Genomic DNA, 20,651 nt, shown 5'->3' with positions numbered 1-20,651 from the left:
CTTGAAAAGCAAATGAAAGTCCCAGGCAATCGCCCAGGTGTTAATGTGCCATAAAGCTGCATATTCAGACAGGCAGATTGAGATTGAAAGTCTCCTTCCTGGTTGCTTGGCTCACGAGACCACAGTAAAAAAGAGACATTGAGTTAATGCTGTTTTAATGCTTGCAATGGATCGATACACAAGCAGCACAGCCACAAGACGCTAACAGGAAGAGACAGAAGCTAGCTGATCCTCCTATATGCATTTTCATTAGATGCTCAAGTCATCCATCAAAATGCAGTTTGTTTGCTAAAATCTCAGACTGAACATGAGTTGAAAAATGTCTAGCATTTTATACAAAAATGTAATTGAAAACAAACATTGTTTTCAAGTTATGTACAGTTTAAATTATTTTCAATGCCTTGCTGCAATTTTCTAATGTAAACCTATCATTTTTGGTAGTTAGCTGATTTCTATTTGGTCATCATATGAATAAGAGATTTTGTAAAAATGAATGAAGTAATAAACGTATAATCACGTAATTACTCAAGTAATTCCATATATTCCCCAAAGATCATGTCAGCCTTTGAGATTTAAAAAAAAAAAGCCTTTCGTGAACTAAACTCACACTTGACCTTTCCCCCTCTTACTAGCTCTGACTTTGCTGATAGCTACTTTATTGAGGAGAAATGTATTTACTATGACTGTGATATGTGGTTGTCCCACCTAGCTATCTTAAGATGAATGCACTAACTGTAAGTCGCTCTGGATAAGAGCATCTGCTAAATGACTAAAATGTTAAATGTAAATGTTTGAGTTTTGTGGTAGGTTAAAGAGACCGCTCTGGTCTCTTACGAGTCAACTGTCTTCTTTTAACACCCACAACACAGGACACACAAACCCTGCCACACCACAAATCAGTGAGCACAGACAAACATCTGGCAACCACTGCACTAGTAGCCCACATGTAACTCACAGCAAGAGTAATCTCGTTCCCAGAAACGTTGTGCAATAGACTGGGGACGAGGTTACAACAAGCTGCTCACATAGCCCTCTTCCAGCCACAGAAGCTCGGTCAAACACCCCCCATTGAAGGAGGCATCCATCTTGGTTCGTGGCCCCTCAAACACCACTGTTGCGGCGCATGTATGCATGGCCCCGGACAGGGTACATCATCTCAATGAAGACCAGTGGCCCCACGGTGATGTCGCTGGGGCCCTGCACTTTAAAGCCCGACTTCTGGTAGAACGGGACCAGGAAGTCTTCGCACATGAGCACGGTGCGGCGCACATAGGGCAGGCGGCGCAGGTACTGCAGGTAGCGCCACATTAGGATGGAGCCCTTGCCTTGCTGCCGGAAGGTGTGGTGGACAGCCAGCACATGGAGGTGGACCGTGGAGCCATGGGGCTTGTGGAGGGTGAGAGCGTCCTGAAAAAGGAGGGAGGGAAGGAGTGCATGAGTGCTATCACCCGACTAACTATTTATCATTGTCATGGAGATTTTTTCATGATGGCTTGTTTATGTGGATGTAAGGTTGTTGCGTTCTCTGATTTTTAGGTGTTTTACATAAAAACCTTGAAGTCCCTGTGCTAAAAAAATTATTTTACTTATCCAATGGTAAAATACCACATTGAAGTATATCCTCAAAGCTTGACTTTTGATTCATTGGGTAGGCTACCAAAAGTCATTCATTATAATAAAGACAATGTCCCACTTATTCAACAGGTTTTGACTTGGGGCTTACCATGGCTAGTTTCTCCTGGTCCCACAGTGATCCTATGATGAAGGCAACGAGGCGTCCCTCCTCAAACCAGCCCAGAGACAGCTCAGGGCACAGCATCAGGAAGTGACACACCTCATCCAAGTGGAGTGGACACTCTCCAGACACAGAGATGAAGGCTGAGGAGGGCAGACCGACAACACAAGTCCATGACCAAGTACAATTGTAGTTGCTTAGTCTAATCTCAGTTTGCTTACTTCCAACTACATACTTGGTGACATGAATCCCATCATGACTGACTGACTGTTTTTTTTGTCATGAATTTGGTTGGTATCCAAAGATTTATTCCCAAAATGTATATTAGCCTAGTCTATTAAAAAACGTAAAAGTTAACTTTAAACGTAAAGCACCTCATTAAATCCAATGAATGACAGCATATTTTTTTCCACAAACCATCACAGTACCTTTTAACGTCTAGGTACAAAGTTGTATAGAAAAACGACCAGTATTGGGGTAAAAACAAGTTATACATTTAAATAAGTTAAAAGTTCTTACCCTCTCTCTCGATCTCAAACACGCTGATTGCGTCCTCCGGGCTGAGGCAACGGAACTCGCTGGCCGGGAGTGTGTGGCGACGACCGCGCCTGGGGGAGTGGGAGCACATGGGAGGGCGCATTTGGAGACTAGATTTCAGGAAAGGCAGGGCACTGACTGTCGACATGGTGTCTGATCGAAGTTCCAAGGTCTTAAATCAATTAAAAATGTTGATATTTCAATATAGTTTCTCCTTGGGTATTGAATGGATGTCTGTCTCGTAAAGTCTGGTTAAAGTGGCGCGCGGTGTGGATTTATACCTTTGGTGCTTAAGCGCTAATGGTCATAAGCCTACAACAAGCCGGATCACCAAATCCTCCATTCTGAGAGAATACCTGTCTACAATAAACATATTTACCCGGATTTATCGGGGATATTCGTCACTTGTGTTTGGAATTCGCCTCTTGTTAAGATGCAACAAATGGATCGGCTTTTGGCTAAACCTACCCAGCACCTACTTTCAGTTATTTTATTTATATACGCTACCATTCAAAAGTTTGGGGTCACCTAGAAATGTCATTTTTTTCGAAAGAAAGGCAAAAAAAAGTGTCCATTAAAATAACATCAAATTGATCAGAAATACAGTGTAGACATTGTTAATGTTGTAAATGGCTATTGTAGCTGAAAACGGCTGATTGTTTATGGGACATCTAGATAGGCTACAGAGGCCCATTATCAGCAACCATCAGTCCTGTGTTCCAATGGCACATTGCGTTTGCTAATCCATGTTTATCATTTTAAAAGACGCATTGATCATTAGAAAACCCTTTTGCAATTATTTTAGCACAGCTGAAAACTGTTGTGCTGATCAAAGAAGCAATAAAACAGGCCTTATTGAGACTAGTTGAGTATCTGGAGCATCAGCAATTGTGGATTCGATTACAGGCTCAAAATGTCCAGAAACAAATAACTTCTTCTGAAACTCTTCAGTCTATTCTTGTTCTGAGAAATGAAGGCTATTCCATGCGAGAAATTGCCAAGAAACTGAAGATCTCGTACAACGCTGTGTACTACTCCCTTCACAGAACAGCACAAACTGGCTCTAACCAGAATATAAATAGGAGTGGGAGACCCCTGTGCACAACTGAGCAAGAGGACAAATACATTAGAATGTCTAGTTTGAGAAACAGATGGTTCACAGGTCCTCAACTGGCAGCTTCATGAAATAGTACCCGCAAAACACCAGTCTCAACGTCAACAGTGAAGAGGCGACTCCGGGATGTTGACCTATGCAGAGTCAAATCTATGGATTTCACATGACTGGAAATACAGATGGGTCTGTTTGTCACAGATACCTTTTTTTTTTAAGGTAGGGACGTGGATCAGAAAACAAGTCAGTATCTGGTGTGACCACCATTTGCCTCATGCAGGGTGACATCTCCTTTGCATAGAGTTGATCAGGCTGTTGATTGTGGCCTGTGGAATGTTGTCCCAATCCTCTTCAATGGCTGTGTGAAGTTACTGGATATTGGCACACCGATCCAGAGCATCCCAAACATGATCAATGGGTGACATGTCTGGTGAGTATGCAGGACATTGAAGAACTGGGACATTTTCAGCTTCCAGGAATTGTGTACAGATCCTTGCGACATGAGGCTGTGCATTATCATGCTGAATCATGAGGAGATGGCAGCGGATGAATGGCACGACAATGGGCCTCAGGATCTCCTCACTGTATCTCTGTGCATTCAAATTGCCATCGATAAAATGCAATTATGTTTGTTGCCCGTAGCTTATGCCTGCCCTTACCATAACCCCACCGCCACCATGGGGCACTCTGTTGACAACATTGACATCAGCAAACTGCTCGCCCACACAACGCTATACACGTGGTCTGCGGTCGTGAGGCCAGTTGGACATACTGCCAAATTCTCTAAAATGACGTTGGAGGCGGCTTATGGTAGAGAAATTAACATTCAATTCTCTGGCAACAGCTCTGGTGGACATTACTGCAGTCAGCATGCAAATTAAACACTCCTTCAAAACTTGAGACATCTGTGGCATTGTGTTGTGTGACAAAACTGCGCATTTTAGTGTGGCCTTTTATTGTCCCCCGCACAAGGCGCACCTGTGTAATGATCATGGTGTTTAATCAGCTTCTTGATATGCCACACCTGTCAGGTGGATGAATTATCTTGGCAAAGGAGAAATGCTCACTAACAGGGATGTAAACAAGTTTGTGCACAAAATTTGAGAGAAATACGCTTTTTGTGCATATGGAAAATGTCTGGGATCTTTCATTTCAGCTCATGAAACATGGGACCAACACTTTACATTTAGCATTTATATTTTTGTTCAGTGTATAATTTCAAACATATGTGGAGAATATGTGTGTACTTTTAAAATGCCTATTTTATTTAAATGTTGATATCAATATCACATGGCATAGGCCTGCTGGTGATTGTATTATAATCCTATCGGGTTGCCCTCATCTATTTACCAAACGTCTAAATTAAGGGAAACTTTTCCATTGGGAATTAATTGTCTCGAGATGGTGGGTCATAGTTTGTTCCCCATGATAGTTTTTTCAAATCTATAAGAGGATTAGGGGGAGCAGGTAAGAGTTTGTTGATCATTATTTCAGTTTTAATTTATAGTTTATCCCCTGCTGCTAATACGTTGTTGACCTATACGAAATTAGTATTTTTGTTGTTGTTGGGCAACCTGATAAATGCAGGTATAGAACAGAGTTAGCCTATGTATTTGACGGAATCCCTTATCCTTCTATCATTATATACATTTTTATAGATTAATATGCTTTGGCATTGTGTAGAAACGCGCATTTTTGCGCATAACAAATAAGACAAACGTCCTCATATGCCCGGTCACGTTAGCCTACTACAGTGTCAGGCACGGTATGCACAAAATAAGTTATTTCATCTCACAATCCTGTGTTAAAAACCATGTCTGCAATAATAAGCGAACTTGAGCACTCGCACACTGACACCAAGTGGCGAAAATTGGTCCATTCATGCTTATGGGTGAAGCGCGCGCCTAGAATGCATATTCGAGCTCCGGCTACAGACTTGTTGATGACATTATATTTAAAAGACCATGATAATGGCTGTGATATTTAATTAACTTAATTGACAATAGGCCGTGTCCTAGGGGGACCCCCTAATGAAATTGGGCACATGACATCATACATTTGTATCATCATGTAGCTAGAAACACCTGACTGTGTGACTAGAATATAAAGAAAGATGTGTTATAATAACGGTGTGATATAACTGTCTGCTGTCTCAGACTCATGTACTCACAGTCAAACCCACGCTGAAATAAAAAGCGCCTATGTCAATCTGACAGGACCTCGACTCTTCTCTGAGCGCATTTACGCAGCGCGCGCCCTACGTATGGACGTAAACACGTGCACTTCCCTGGTTACAGGTTTCTCTTTTTTCTTCTTCACCATCCTCTCCCTTTCTCGCATTATTCCCTGACAACAGCAGCGATGGCGGAACCGGTGGCATCGGACGCAATAGCAACAGACGCAGCTCTTTCTCCGGCTGTAAGCCCGGGTTCGGAGCCTCCATCCATAGCGCTCTCTCCTTCTGCAGGCGGCTCCCAGCGGCTTCTTTTCTCCCACGATTTGGTGTCAGGTCGGTATCGTGACTTGGTCCGGTTCGGCCTAGTCAGAATGATACAAGGCGAGGAGGAGTTTGATTCAGACTCGGACCTCGACGATGGCGGAGGTAGAAGCGGTGGTGGTGGTGGAGGTGGCGGGGGAGGCTGTATCCCCTGTAACTCGGACACCGAGAGCAGTGTTGTGGACAGCCTGGCTCCTCTGGGAAGGGGTTTTGTCCGGGTGCAGTGGTACCCAGAAGGAGGGAAACAAGACATTCGGGAAACAAAGGTAATTGTCTGTTAACGTTAGCTAACTAGCCACACAATATGTTTTCAACGTTGGCGGTAACGTTAGTTAGCTAGCTTCCAACACTTCCAAGGTGTGTTTTCCAGTTATTATTGACAGCTAACGTTAGCTGGTTCAATTAACTACTAACGTTACACCGGTTTAGCATGCTATAACCAGTGTTGCGAACGTTTTGCCCGCGCGCTTGTGTAGTTGTTTGTTACGGTTAACATTACCTAGCTTCAGCATATTGCACACATTTCTTGAAATGTGCAGTACAACTGGGTGTGACTTAGCAGGCTTAGCTAACTAGCTGGCTAGCTAGTTTTTTAAATTATTGCAAGCTGGTTTAACGACTAGCTAACTTGCTAGTTTAATCGGCACACAGTCATTTATTTGTGTAGAGCTAACATTAAACACTAACCAGTTTAACTAACTGGTAGGATGGCTAGGCTAACTTCATAGCTAATTAAACGCACATTGCTGTCCAATTAGCTAGCTAGTTTGCATCTCAGGTTTTAAATAAATGAGTCAATGATTGACAACTGTTGTAGGAGAGGGAACACTTGCTCAACAATGAGGAACGACTTTAACTGAATCATGTAAGGTGGTCTGTAGCTGATCTGTATCTGACACTGACAGCTCAAGCTAGCCATGACACAACGAGATGAGATGGCTAAGATTATATCACCGATAGAACAATGAGCCAGATGTTTTAACCGGATCTATAAATCCGAGGCATATGGTTGGCGTTTCCACTCACCACCAAATATTGGGATTAGTGGAAGCCCAGTGGGAGGAGATGGAGCTAGATGGATTTTGGCCGACATTCTGCTAATTCTCTCATCGATTAAACATATTTGATGATATCAATACAGTTTTCTGTTACCAAAACTAGAATCTGTTACGATCAGAGTGGGTTGTTCAGGAGTGCAAGGGCGAATTGAGTTATTGCACACGCGCATTTCAGAGTAGGCCTTCCCTAACAGAAATATGCAAATACATGCTAGAAAGCGTCAATAGGGATCTCGCTAGCTCGTGCTTGGCTCTGCCCACCTCCTAGCTTGTTCTGCCCACTATGGTTAATTTGCTCCCATTGGAAACTAAAAGGCTGTGGTCTTACTTGGGTTAGTTATAAAACATATTTGATTCTATGCTATAGCGAGCTATCCAAGGCCATCCCTCCACTGCAGGAGGAGTCAGTAACAGTTTAATCAAAAATACTGATACTGTAATGTTTGTTTGCATTGGCCAAAGGCAGTTTTAAAGTGGATAACAACCTGCATACGTTTTATTTTTTATTAACAATAATACATCGATACAAAGGTATAAATGTTATTTGCCTATGAATTAGTTTTGCATTAGCTACCTAACCTAGTCGGAAGCAGGTTGAGACTATGGCCTAGTATAGTCATTATCAAATCAGGTAGCCATAAAACTATGGCCCACAAAATGTACACTGTGTCTTATGCATGAACCTATGCCATCACAAAAATATCAAGGTAAATAGGCCTTGGGTCCAATCGATTCACAATATTCATTCAAAAGAAAGATTTCCCAAAGCAGAGTATCCAAGCGCTCAAAGCCCATGCACAAAAGCATTGTAGAGTTAAGTGACAAAGGCAGTATCATTACAAACCAAATAGAGAGCTATTGTCGTGTTGACATAATGGGATTCAGGACTGCAGTAACAGGGAGCTCACTCCAGGGCCTTATGGAAAAGGGGCACACTGAGGGAGAGGAGCTGGGATGGGCTGGGCCTAGAAGATGCTCACGGTGAACAGTGCAGGCAGGCTGTGCTGCTTTGTCCTCTGGGGTAAATGTGTAAAGTTCTAGCCATGGAGTCAGGGTCTGGAGGTCAGGACAAAGGTTGAGTCATGTGTCTGTGGGGATAACAATGGGTCAGGGATGTTTACACACACACACACAAGGGTGACTCGGCTCTGTGTGACTAAATGCCAGTCATGTTTTAGGCCTTAAACATTGCCCTCCCTGTGTGTGTGTCATCCTTATTAGTTTGTGTGTTTGTCCAGCCTGATCTGTGTGTTTATTCTTCCTCCATGTGTGTGTGCATCTGTTTGTCTGTCCGTTAGGGCTGGGAATTGCCAGGGACGATACGATATTATCACGTTACTTAGGTGCCCATACTATATGGATTGCGATTCTCACGGTTCTGAATGTATTGCAATTTGATACTCAGATTTTATTACGATTCGTTGTTCCAAGCATATTGCTCACTATATGTCTACTGCAGAGGGACAAGAGCGCTGTGAGAACTAGTTTTGATCAGTCATGGAAATTTAAAGTGCTGAAAACAAATTGGCCCCCTATTTAAAAAGGAAATGGAGAACAAGCTATGAAGGAAAATGACTGGAGTTTTAGTGCAGGTACACTGAACTAGTGCAAAAATAATATTGCTATATTGTCAAAACAATATGATATATCGTCAAATAATATCCCGATATGTGACCAATTTGTTTTTACCCATCTACTGTCAGTGTGCGTCCTCTGTCCACTTGCTGCTCAGATGGTGTTTCTTCAGTCACATATTCTCTTGAGCAACTCAAAGATCCACATCTGTAATTCATGACCAGGCTACTTCCTGCAGTATGCAAAAATATAATATTTCCAAGAAAGTCTGTCCTTAGATTGACTGCTTTTCTTTCTCACCTTCCTCTGCTTTATACCCATTTTCACACTCTTCCAGGGACACTGGGATAGGGGGATACATCAATGTGTACGATAAATCATTACCTCAAACCCTAGTTTTGCATAGCCATGCATCCAAATCACGTTGTTGTCACACCAACCTTTTGGAGGTCTGAAAAATTGGCTAGAATGGTCTGCAACATTTTTAGTGGATGTTACATTTCAAGAACCTCGCCCCACGTGCTAGTGGAAGGGGTGCTGCGTTATGTTAGTCACTGTTTTCTGACCGGATAGGACACATTTTGCAGAGTTGTTGCGTATGCTATTTTGTAACATTGCAGAAAATTTAAGAAAACCTAGAGGAAAAACTGAATTCTGTTTTGCCAGAAGTGTGCTCTATACACAAAATCGAGTCATTGAAGGCTATACAACTCTTCTGCTTGAGCACTACAAAAAACAAAGGCGTTCGTTATGACGTGTGTACCTACAGGCTATGGTAAAAGTTGAGTGTATCAAGTGTGGCCGACGGTCTCCGATTGATTGAAAGTCACCACAAACACGGCATACATCAACATATTTTGATGGGGTTTTAATCAGCTATTTCCCGACCATCGTCATGCACTGTTGCTCCTATGGCACAAACCAATTTAGTGGGCACGTTTTGAGCACCGCCCAAGCAAGGGATTGGGTTGACGTGTTGCGAGGCGTCACTGGTTTCCAGCCCTTTGTAGCTACTTTCTGCCATTGACTTCACCAGGCTTTCCTATTAGGGAAGCCTGGTTCTCGACGAGGCTACCTGAATACCTGATCCACCAGCCTCTTTGTCCCCCCCCCTCCACTGCTACTGCAGTTATTATTCCCCAAAGGTGTTTACCAATGGTGAGTTTATTCATATGGCAGATATTTACATAAAAACAGAGACGGCGAACAACAAATACTCTCAACAAACAAGTAAGTAGGCCTAAGGCTCAGTCTTGTGACTTCTTGTCTCAATGTGACATGTGTCTGTGAGGTAAAGTTAAACTAATTCCCTCTCATATTCAGTTCCTCCCAAACGTACTCGGAGAAAGTGTAATAGAAAAAGAAGCGTCCGTGGGGCGCACCGCTTGCGTTTCCCCACTGTCACCTCGGTAGTTATTTTTCTTCAGATGGAACCATATTACTCTTTATCCGCGTTCCCCTGTGGAAACGTATTTAGAGGGACGCTGCCGCCTCAACAATGGCAGACTGACTCTATATTTCATCTGCACTGTAATAAGCTACGCTGCGTCTATGAAATCTTAATTACAACTCCAAAGGGAGAGTATCGTATGATTGGTCTCAGATCTTCCACCGGAGTGGCGCTGTTTCAATCACACCCCAGAACCCCATTATCGAAGCAGGTCAAGAACATGCTTCTGCCTCTGACACAGTGAAAGATATGGGGGATATGTGTAAGGCTTGGCACATTGCATTGAGCCTCAGTCGCTGTCTTTTCTAAGAGATGATAATGGGTGTGAGTAATCATATAATCTAGGGCAAGGACCACCGCCTCTATCTCTGTGACGTCTTTGTTTGAGCTATAGTGATCTCTCCATCCAACTTGATTGGAAAGGAAGGTGCTTTGTTTTGCTTTGCTAGTTCTCTCAGAGGTGGACTACTACCCAATGTTTGAACCTTGCCTTCTTCAAGACTTATGAGCGAAATGGTTTTAATGAGGCTCAGTTGAATAGAATGTGTAGCTACCCCTTTTAAACCTGATTGGATAGGAAGGGGCTTTGCACTCTCACGAAGGTGGCCTACAGTCATATTATAAAATGCACAAAGAACCCCATGTTTCAGCCTTGCTGTCTTCATCAAGACTGACGTGTGAAAATACGTTAATATTGCGCTCGGTTAAATGGAGTAACTACTAACTGGAGCTGCCCCATGAATAGCAACCATTACATCGCCAGCCTAGCAAGGACGCTAGGACTGAAAATAGTGCGTCTCTTGACTACTAAGGACATTGTTTCTCAATGAGGCTAAGGAGCCAATGAAGGTCTTTGACAGGGTCCATGCTGTGGAAGCCTGTGGCTGCCTACAATTCAGTACAGCGACAGTGGACACACAGCGGCATTGCTAGAACACTAGTTGACTCAGCCCTGTTGCTGCAGTACACTGTCTAGCACTCCCAATCGTCCTATGATGGGCTATCCAAGGCTATCACTGCAGCAGGTAGCTGACAGTGGAACGCGGGGCGTGGTACTGCGGTGGGGCGATCGGTTCCCTCCCATCCTCTTATCCCTTATTCAATGCTGGGCTCGGAGACTGAGCTGTCAGACAGAGGGGGGGCTGAGGTGACCGTGACGCCCCCGCCAGGGGCTCCTCCCTGGGGGACGGCGTTGGCCCTGGGGGTGGAGGAGGAGTGGAGTGTGGCTTGATACTGGTAATGACGGTGGGTGCAGCCGGGGCCAGGGCCGACTGCTGCCGTCTCTACCGCAGAGAGAGAGGGGGATGAAGAGAGAGCGGAGGAGAGAGATGGAGACAGTAAGGGGAGAAAGAGGAGGGTAAAGGTAGATGGAAAGAGAACAACAGGATGATAGAGGGGTAATGAGAGGGGGCATGATGGAGAGATACAGGGAGTGGAGGGAAACAGAGGAATAGAAGGGTTAGATCTGGGCAGATGGCTGCTATGCTAATGAAGAGCTTTTTGTCCTTAAGTGATAAGGGCCCCCCCTTCTGTCCCTCCGGTTCTTTTTTCCTCTTTGTATTTTATTTTTAATTTTACCGTGTCTATTTTTAGTCATTTCTTGTTGCATGCAGTTGCAGTTATAGGCCTATCCCCTTAGTTTGCTGAATAGGCCTATATCCTTTTTACATACGGACTTGGGAGTATTTGGTCCCCTGTTGTTGCTCTGAAGGTAGTGCGGTACTTTCAGGGTGCAGTTTTAAAGGTATTGCTAAGGCTAATCTATGCTAGGCTAAAACGCTGAGTATCAGCATTGACCAGTATTGGTCTTTATTTGTTTGCAAAGGGCTGACTCTCTGGTTTATCCAGGGTAATGAGCGAGCATTCAGTCATAACTGCCTGTGTTGGGCACTGGAATGTAAATAATGGTTTGATATACATTCGGTGTCACCACACGACCATCTGAAAAGGCTTAAGAGGTAGGCTTTTCAGAGGCTCGTAAGCAGCAGCACAGCAACAATTAGATGAAGGTTCATGCTTTGTATTTCTGACCTCGTCTCTCCCGCTCTGTCCCCTCTGGAGAACATGATGTCATACATAAGCCTTGGTCCTATTAGTCACCTTTTTTGCCCCGTCATCCCCCCCAGGTCTCAGTTGCCGCTTTGTTATTGGGCCGGCCTGTCTGCTAGTGATGAATGGGAGGTTGGGGAGGGTGCTCCACTCGCTGCCCTGACTGCACGGTGAATCCCATCCTTCATCCTGGCCTGCCCTATCCCTCTTAGCAAGAGCTCTGGGATCACTTCGCTGGCCTAGACCAGAGTTTCCCAAACTCGATCCTGTCCCCCCCCCGGGTGCATGTTTAGGCTTTTGCCCCAGCACTACACAGCTGATTCATATAACCAACTCATCAAGCTTTGATTATTTGAATCAGCTGTGTAGTGCTAGATCAAAAACCAAAACGTGAAAAGGGGGCTGGACCGGACCGGGTTTGGGAAACTCTGGCGTATACAGTTGATGCCTTGTAGTAAACGCCTCCAGTCCAGCGAGTTGACTGCAGTTAACATGCAGAGTCACTCCACATGTGCTGATAACAGTAGCTAGATAGCCTTCTCCAATCTCATTGAGACAGCAACCATCTTGTCATTATTAGGTTATGAATTATCTAGCCAACTCATTAGCATGGTGTTTGAATAATTGCCATTAGCGGTTAGCCATTCCCTACTGAGGAGGCTTAAGCTATCACAAATTAGGGTATCTGTATTTAGGCTTCGGATGATCCTAATTGACTTACAGTTAAGACTAAATTGCTGACACCACCTTGATGCAGCGCCATTCTCCTCACATGTTAATTGACATGTCGTCATGACGTTTGTTTCGATGCAATTAGCATTAGCATCACAGTCATTAGCCACATTAGCAAACTGAGGGTCTTTGCTACTATGTAACTTTTTCATTACTAGCCTCTTTGCTTCTTAGCAACCTGGTTCTAGTCCTGCAGTGCTCAGAGAATAGACTAAACTGCTGGTCCTGTGGTTGACTATTAATGAAGTAATCTGGGACACACTGCCACTGCCAAGTAGCCTCAGTGTTCGAGGGGAGTGCATGAGCTTGAGTAATGTTGAGCAGGTGCCAGGGCCTTAGCTTAGACAGTGGAGACCAACACACACTGCTGGTCAGCCAAAGGCCTTAGGGTCCAGCTCTTCACACACACACGTGTCAAACGTTCACAAGCAGCCAGAACAAGGGATCATCAGCAGAGGGAGAGAAAGTGTCAAAGGAGGTCTGGAAGGTGAAGAGGTGTTACAGCAGGTGGAGGAGAGGTGAGAGTAGAGAAGGAGAGAAGCAGCTAAGTCATCTTGGATCCATCCTTCCCTATAGCCAAGGGCTTGAGAGAATAGCCTCGGTAACTCACTACAAAGATGTGAAACGGTAAGCTGTAAACCTTGCCCCTTGTCTCCCGTCCTCCCTCCTCCTATCGCTCTCGTCCCCTCCTCCCTGTCCCTGTGGAGTACTGTGCTGGAGAATGCAGAGCAGTGATGTAATGTGGAAGGGTTGTTGTCAACCACACCCCTCCTTAGATTATGTATCTGATGCTCACTCTCTCTCGGCCTTGCTCGCTCTTTCTCTCGGCCTCTCTCTCTCTCTCTCTCTCTCTCTCTCTCTCTCTCGGCCTCTCTCTCTCTGCCTCGCTCGCTGTCTCTTGCTCGCTCTCTCTGCCTCTCTGTGTGTGGTGGATGTGTCCACTGGGGACTTGAGAAGAAAGGCCGGCTGGCTGCAGCCTCTCTCCCTCTGCAGTATTGACCCCTCACAGTGGGGGAGACAGGCGTGTTCTGAGTCTGGTTCTCTTTCTCTCTGTTGTTTTTTCCCCCTCCCTCTGCTTTGCTCTGAACTTCCCTCTCTCTCCACCCCTCATCTCTCTGTCTGTCTCCCCTTATCTGTCTGACTGTGTCCCTCTGTCCTCCTGCCCTGCCACTATTTTCACTCTCTCAATCAGTAATTCTCTCGCCCTGTCGCTGCTGACCCATCCTCAGCTCCCATCAGTTGTTTCAGAAGTATATAGTGGTTTTATACCAGACTGTTAGTTCTATTAACGGCACCTGGTTCTCCTCTCCCCCAGGAGAACGGGAGTAAAGGCCTAGAACATTACTACACAGCCCCTCTAATGAAGCTGTGTGGTCCCACTGTCTGGATCAATGGACCTCCAGCTCTGTCAGACATGGCTAGTCTAAAGGAGATGGAGGAGGGAAATGTAGGGGTGTTTGTGTGTGTGTGTGTGTGTGTGTGTGTGTGTAGAATCTTTTTGTGTGTATGTGTCGTACATGGCCCTGGTGTGTGTGAGAGACACAGAGGGAGAGTGAATCTAGTATGATAAATATTTTAATCTTTATCATCTTAGGTATGACCATGCTGTATGTGAATGGAGAACAGGCGTGGCCCAAGGCTGCAGTCTCTCCTCTCTCGCGCTCCTTTTCCTCCATCCTTCCTCCTGCACCCCACCTGGAGAGAGTGACTCGTGTTAATGAGCCCAGGAAGACAAAACCAATACTGTTGTTCTAGGGATGTGCATCTTTCGCTTTCAAGAACATTTGATATGTATCTAGGTACATGGGCTCCGATATGATACAGGAACGATACGTTTTATTTTGAAATGATTCGGTGCGATTCGTTTAATACGATTCGATGCACTAACATTTGCTGCATGAATCACATCCATTTTCCATTCTAAATTCAAATGTGCTGCTGATGGAGCTGTCTGAGCTGGAGCTGTCTGAGCGGACCTGTCTCTCCCCGTCTCTGTCACTGTCTCTGTCTCTGTGTGAATTATGTGTATGTAGGCACCTGAGTTGTGCCATGAGGGAAACTGGGTATCTACCACCCCACACTTTTAATCTGAAATTACCATCACCCACTAAATAATTTCAAATTTTTGCATATTCAGTGTTTGAGCTAGTAATATATCAATATTTATCTTTAAAAATGTGCTATGACATAGCCATTGTGTGTGTAGAGAATGCAGAGCACACATACAGTGCATTCAGGAAGTATTCAGACCCTTTCCCTTTTTCCACATTTTGTTATGTTACAGCCTTATTCTAAAATTGATTCAATATTTTTTTTTCTCATCAATCTACACACACTACCCCATAATGATGAAGCCAAAACAGGTTTTTAGAAATGTTTGCTCGTTTATAAAAAATAAACAGAAATACCTTATTTAGATACGCTACCAGTCAAAAGTTTGGACACACCTACTCATTCAAGGGTTTTTCTTTATTTTTACTATTTTTTACATTGTAGAATAATAGTGAAGACATCAAAACATATTTTATATTTGAGATTCTTAAAATAGCCACCTTTGCCTTGATGACAGCTTTGCACACTCTTGGCATTCTCTCAACCAGCTTCATGAGGTAGTCACCTGGAATTCATTTGAATTAACAGGTGTGCCTTGTTAAAAGTTAATTTGAGGAATTTATTTCCCTCTTAATGCATTTTAGCCAATCAGTTGTGTTGTGGCAAGGTAGGGGTGGTGTATATAGAAGATAGCCCTATTTGGTAAAAAACCAAGTCCATATTATGGCAAGAACAGCTCAAATAAGCAAAGAGAAACGACAGTCCATGCACGTTACCCGTATTTTTATATATATATATATATATATATATATATATATATATATATATATATATATATATATATATATATATATATATATATATATATATATATATATATATATATATATATATATATATATATATATATATATATATATATATATATTATTTGTAATTATTAAAAACAAAAAATGTGATGTAATCAACAGCCAATGTTTACTTTTTTTATTTGGGGCTATGTCAGTCAATTACAAATCAGTCTGACGGTATTTCAAACTGAAGGAAGTAGGGTTTGAAATAACTGAAATGCATCAAAGGGATTGAAAAGCTCAGAAGATCATCAGGCATTTGTAGGAAGATGATAACAAAACTCTGTCATGACCACATTTAGTGGATATAGGAGGTTACTCATGTAACCGTGGTTCTATGAACCAAGCGGCGAATATATATATATAAAATCTGCGTTTCTCTCGCCACCCCATGTTCTCAACCCCTAGTTTAGGAAATGCTGTTCTATCACCAGACAATAACTCTCCATCCTTAAGATGAGACAAAGGAACAGTTGTACAGTTTGATCTGCTTTGTTAGCCTTTAGCCTGACAGCTTAGCTCGCCCTTTCAGAGAGATGTCCCTTTTTGTTTGCGTGTTCTAGTAGCCTGTGTGTGTGTTTGCTATTGTGTTGGCACTAGTGTGTATGAGAGATACCTCCCCCTCTTTAACAGCACCTTTTACAGAACAGCCTGCTGGTTTCCAGGTTGCCGCTTGACGCTGTGCTGCTGACTAACAGCCATTGTTATTAGACAGTTACTGGTGCCTGAACAAAAGACTCCAATACCGGGGTTTCTTTCCAATACTGACAGGTGTTTCCACTGAATTCCTGAACACCGCTATCGCGTCGACAGGCAATCCTCCAACATACGACACACACTAAGGATGTTTTCAGCGTTTTTCCTCTGGATATTTCTAGCTTTAGGATCATTGTTCAGACAAGGGGAGAAAGTGTGTATGTTCTCATTGTGTTAATAGTTTTACATAGCCTGTGTGCAAAACATATGCAATGCAATGTAATGTGAGAGTTTTATGTATGCACGTGAGCAACTGTGACGTGTTCCATTTGTATGCATAACTGGATTGCATACTGTGTGTTCCATACCTACAGGAGGAGCAGTGATTTGTGCAGGATGCGGCGAGGCACAGATCAGCTCATTGAGCAGTGAACAGACAGGCAACAGATGAGACAGTCAGTGGTGACATCTCTAGGAAATAGGCCTAGCTTCCTTTGGTGGGCCTGGGGAGAAAAAAATACAAGACTAGAAAAGGAAGAGAGGGAAGATATTCATGCTGTTCTTTTTCGGAGCTCTCGATCACCAGCAGTTCTAAATGAGATGAGCTCAGAGCCTGTATACCCTTCCTCTGCTCTCTCCCTCTCATCCTGTCCTCCTCTCCCTCGGACTATTTCTGGGGATGGAACTGCGACTGTGTTACAAGCATCCCATGAATAATGAATGATAACTAAGCTAAATTGGATTGTTTTGATAGCTATAAAATAGTCATGGTAGAATATGCTTCCTGGAAGGTGTGGCATGCCCTATTGTATTCTATTGTAATGTCATATCTTAGTACTTCACATGGTTGCTTCCATCATATTTGGTTGAGTATGTATTGATTTTAGCCTCATGGTTCCAATGCGGTGAGAACATTGGTGCATCCGGAGGCTGCCTGACCCCTCTTCTCCATGGCAGAATTAGAATCACTAAACACACACATGGGACTGTGTGTGTGCGTGCTTCAGTGTAGGCCTGTCTGTGTTTGCGTAAGTGTGCATGCATGAGTGTGTCCACCCTCTACACTGGGAGTGGTGTGACGGTTAAGACGGCGTTATGTGTAAAGAGTTTACACGGGAGCATCGATCCCATCTTGCCCACCTCCTCTCCCCAATCAGATTGGTGTGTACAAGAGATACAGGATTACAAAAGTAATAGCGTTTATATCTCCATAATGTCCAATTTTGGCAAACACACACTCGCACCCTTCCCTTCCACTTCATAACCACACTTCCTCCCTCCTAATTTTCTCTCCTCTCTTCTTTCTCCTAATCATCTCTCGTCCTGCCTCCCTCCTCTCTCCTCCATAAGTATATTGTAGGTGATGGCATCCGGCTGGCAGCTGCCAACCATTCCAACTCCAGCCAGAGGAGCAGCTTGCCACTACTAGCGCTAGCCAAATTACACTGATTAGTATTATGGAGCATGTTGCCACCCCACCACTAGCCTATGCCTGGCTTACTGAATGACTCTTGCCTTTGAAGAGTGATCTGTCTGTCTCCACACATTTGAGAACAGTACGTGTCATCACTTGGAAAATGGAATAGACAGCAACGAGCTGATTTGACTCTTTAGTGGGTCTGGTATTGCATGGGCTCAGCTAATTCTCCTGTGTGTAATTCCCATTTCCCAGTCATGTTTGTCTACTGCATCAACATGGTGGATGATTGTGTTCACAGGAGAACGGCACTCGGAGGCACAGGCTTTCCCAGTCAGCCCCTGATAAGGCATCTGTGCTCCCCTCCCACCCCTCAGTTATTGGGTTTTGTCTAGAAAGGATACAGCTTTTGTCAATTGACTTTTCGTTGCACGTTTAGAACTTACGCAGCAGGTTAGGATAATTATAGTAGCAAGTTAGGAGAATTAGGTTACGGTTAGGAAAAGGGTTAGGGTTAGCAACTTTTGATGTCAAATTTGACAAAAGCTGTATCTCATCTAGACATACAGTTACAGCCTTACCCAATCAGTCCCAACCCTATTTATCCTCCTTTCACTCATTGATTACTTCCACCCAGTAAATTCTGCTTTCATTTAGTAATTTCCCTGTATACCAATTCCTTCATTCATCTATCATCCTTTAATCTATTTATCTATCCACCCACCAATCTATTATTAGGCTATTGCTGTACCTAGGGCTGCCAGGGTATATAGATGATAATTTGTAATTAGTAGTGCCTCTCTTGAACTGCCACTCTCCTGCTGCAGTGGTGGAATTTTGGCATTTTATTTTAGTATTCTATTCTCTGTGACGTTTTGTATACTAACAAGGACATAATTCCAACAGTGTTTTCCCAGCTCTGTGTGTGTGCCGAGAGTGAGACTGAACTGAACCCTCTGACATCCAAATGTTGATCTTCTACTCGGATACTCTTATCCCCGCTTCCCCAGAGATCCCTGAATAAACTCAGTGCACTGTCTATAGACCGCATCATCTCTGTACGACCTTGTGTCATTTGGATGAGAGAGACCAGGCAGGGGGAAGTTGCGGTCAAAGTCGAGACTTTCATACCTTGTACTATATAGTGTTGTGTGATCAGAGGTGCGTACGTACATTATTGTGGTTTGGAAAAGGTTGACTAGTATTTAGCACAGCCTTACCTCACTGTTGCGTTATCACTATTGGTATCAGGCAGCAGTCATAAGACTGGGTTCAGATGAGATGATTGGGTTGGAAACCGGGACCCGATGGCATCCCAGCTGCCACCAAGATGCTAAATGACCACTGAAATTAGACCACTTCAGTTGTCGGTCTTGTCTATGCATTGTATGATGTTCTCATCTCACCCCCTCTCTCTTTTCTCCACCCTCTCTTGCAGCTGAAACTTATAGATCGATCCATCGTTATCCGAGACATTGTGCGGCGGATGAATTCTAACGTAAGCGGAGCTCCCTCTCCTGTCGTATCACTACACTGTGTTAGCTGATGACACCCTACATGACTGTCGTACCAACACAGGATGACTGTACAAGCTGCAGTGTTTGATGTAGAATGTGCTAACATGCCTTTATCAGAATGCGCTTTCATGCCCTTTTTGTTATGATGGGGACTGATGCAAGCACATTGACATATTGAGTAAACATTTTAGCGTATGTATAGCTAATGAGAATTTTCAACACCTGTCCCTTGGTGGTATTTCTTGAGTTGAGTTGACTAGTGATAGAAAACTTAAATTAAAATGCACCGACACAAATTGGTGCATTGTTTTTAGATAGTGTCAGGGTGATGGTGATATGGTAACCCTTGTCTTGGTTGTGGTTTCCAGGACAACCAATGTGGCATCGTGACCAACATCGACATAGAGTGTGCTGTAAAGCTAGTGGGGACCAACTGTGTCCTGTACCCAGTCAACAGTAAAGACCTACATCACATCTGGGTAAGAAAAACCAGAGATACCATGGTATTCACTTGACCACCCTATGTCCAGAGAGGAGTTACAAGATGGAAGCATTACCACATGTGATTTTATCAAATTAATTTGTAATTTATTATTTTTGTTATGATTTATATTTTAATTAACCATTTGCTTACATATACTCATTTAATTAGGCTATTCAATTGTCTTGTCCTTCTCGAGTATCTCCCATAGTAGCCTATGCCTTGAAGGTCGTCCATAATTGACTCCTTATTCTTTGGTAAAGATAGAGATGCATACATACATACATACATACATACATACATACATACATACATACATACATACATACATACATACATACATACATACATACATACAGACATACAGTGAGGGAAAAAAGTATTTGATCCCCTGCTGATTTTGTATGTTTGCCCACTGACAAAGAAATGATCAGTCTATAATTTTAATGGTAGGTTTATTTGAACAGTGAGAGACAGAATAACAACAAAAAAATCCAGAAAAACGCATGTCAAAAATGTTATAAATTGATTTGCATTTTAATGAGGGAAATAAGTATTTGACCCCCTCTCAATCAGAAAGATTTCTGGCTCCCAGGTGTCTTTTATACAGGTAACGAGCTGAGATTAGGAGCACACTCTTAAAGCTCCTAATCTCAGTTTGTTACCTGTATAAAAGACACCTGTCCACAGAAGCAATCAATCAATCAGATTCCAAACTCTCCACCATGGCCAAGACCAAAGAGCTCTCCAAGGATGTCAGGGACAAGATTGTAGACCTACACAAGGCTGGAATGGGCTACAAGACCATCGCCAAGCACCTTGGTGAGAAGGTGACAACAGTTGGTGCGATTATTCGCAAATGGAAGAAACACAAAATAACTGTCAATCTCCCT

The 20,651-nt window shown here is 43.4% G+C and overlaps 2 protein-coding genes across 2 annotated transcripts in view; one reads left to right on the top strand and one right to left on the bottom strand.

Moving 5' to 3' along the window:
• Nucleotides 1–1,095: 1,095 nt before the first annotated feature.
• Nucleotides 1,096–2,420, bottom strand: LOC311131373 (serotonin N-acetyltransferase-like; the record flags this gene model as incomplete). Its single annotated transcript, XM_084164334.1, has 3 exons — nucleotides 1,096–1,407; nucleotides 1,724–1,878; nucleotides 2,255–2,420. 3 exons carry the CDS (start codon nucleotides 2,418–2,420, stop codon nucleotides 1,102–1,104), a joined length of 627 nt encoding a protein of 208 aa, XP_084020460.1. The 3' UTR covers nucleotides 1,096–1,101.
• A 3,309-nt stretch (nucleotides 2,421–5,729) lies between these two features.
• Nucleotides 5,730–20,651, top strand: part of LOC311130911 ((E3-independent) E2 ubiquitin-conjugating enzyme UBE2O-like) — a 41,024-nt gene continuing 26,102 nt past the window's right edge. Inside the window, exons 1-3 of the mRNA XM_084163723.1 lie at nucleotides 5,730–6,146; nucleotides 19,199–19,258; nucleotides 19,646–19,756. Of these exons, the coding sequence (XP_084019849.1) occupies nucleotides 5,745–6,146; nucleotides 19,199–19,258; nucleotides 19,646–19,756 (573 nt within the window). The 5' untranslated portion in view covers nucleotides 5,730–5,744. The remainder of the gene's footprint in view (nucleotides 6,147–19,198; nucleotides 19,259–19,645; nucleotides 19,757–20,651) is intronic.

The sequence above is a fragment of the Coregonus lavaretus genome (assembly GCF_964263955.1).
Source record: "Coregonus lavaretus genome assembly, chromosome: 6".
NCBI classification, from domain to species: Eukaryota; Metazoa; Chordata; class Actinopteri; order Salmoniformes; family Salmonidae; genus Coregonus; species Coregonus lavaretus.
This window is presented reverse-complemented; position numbering and strand designations above follow the sequence as displayed.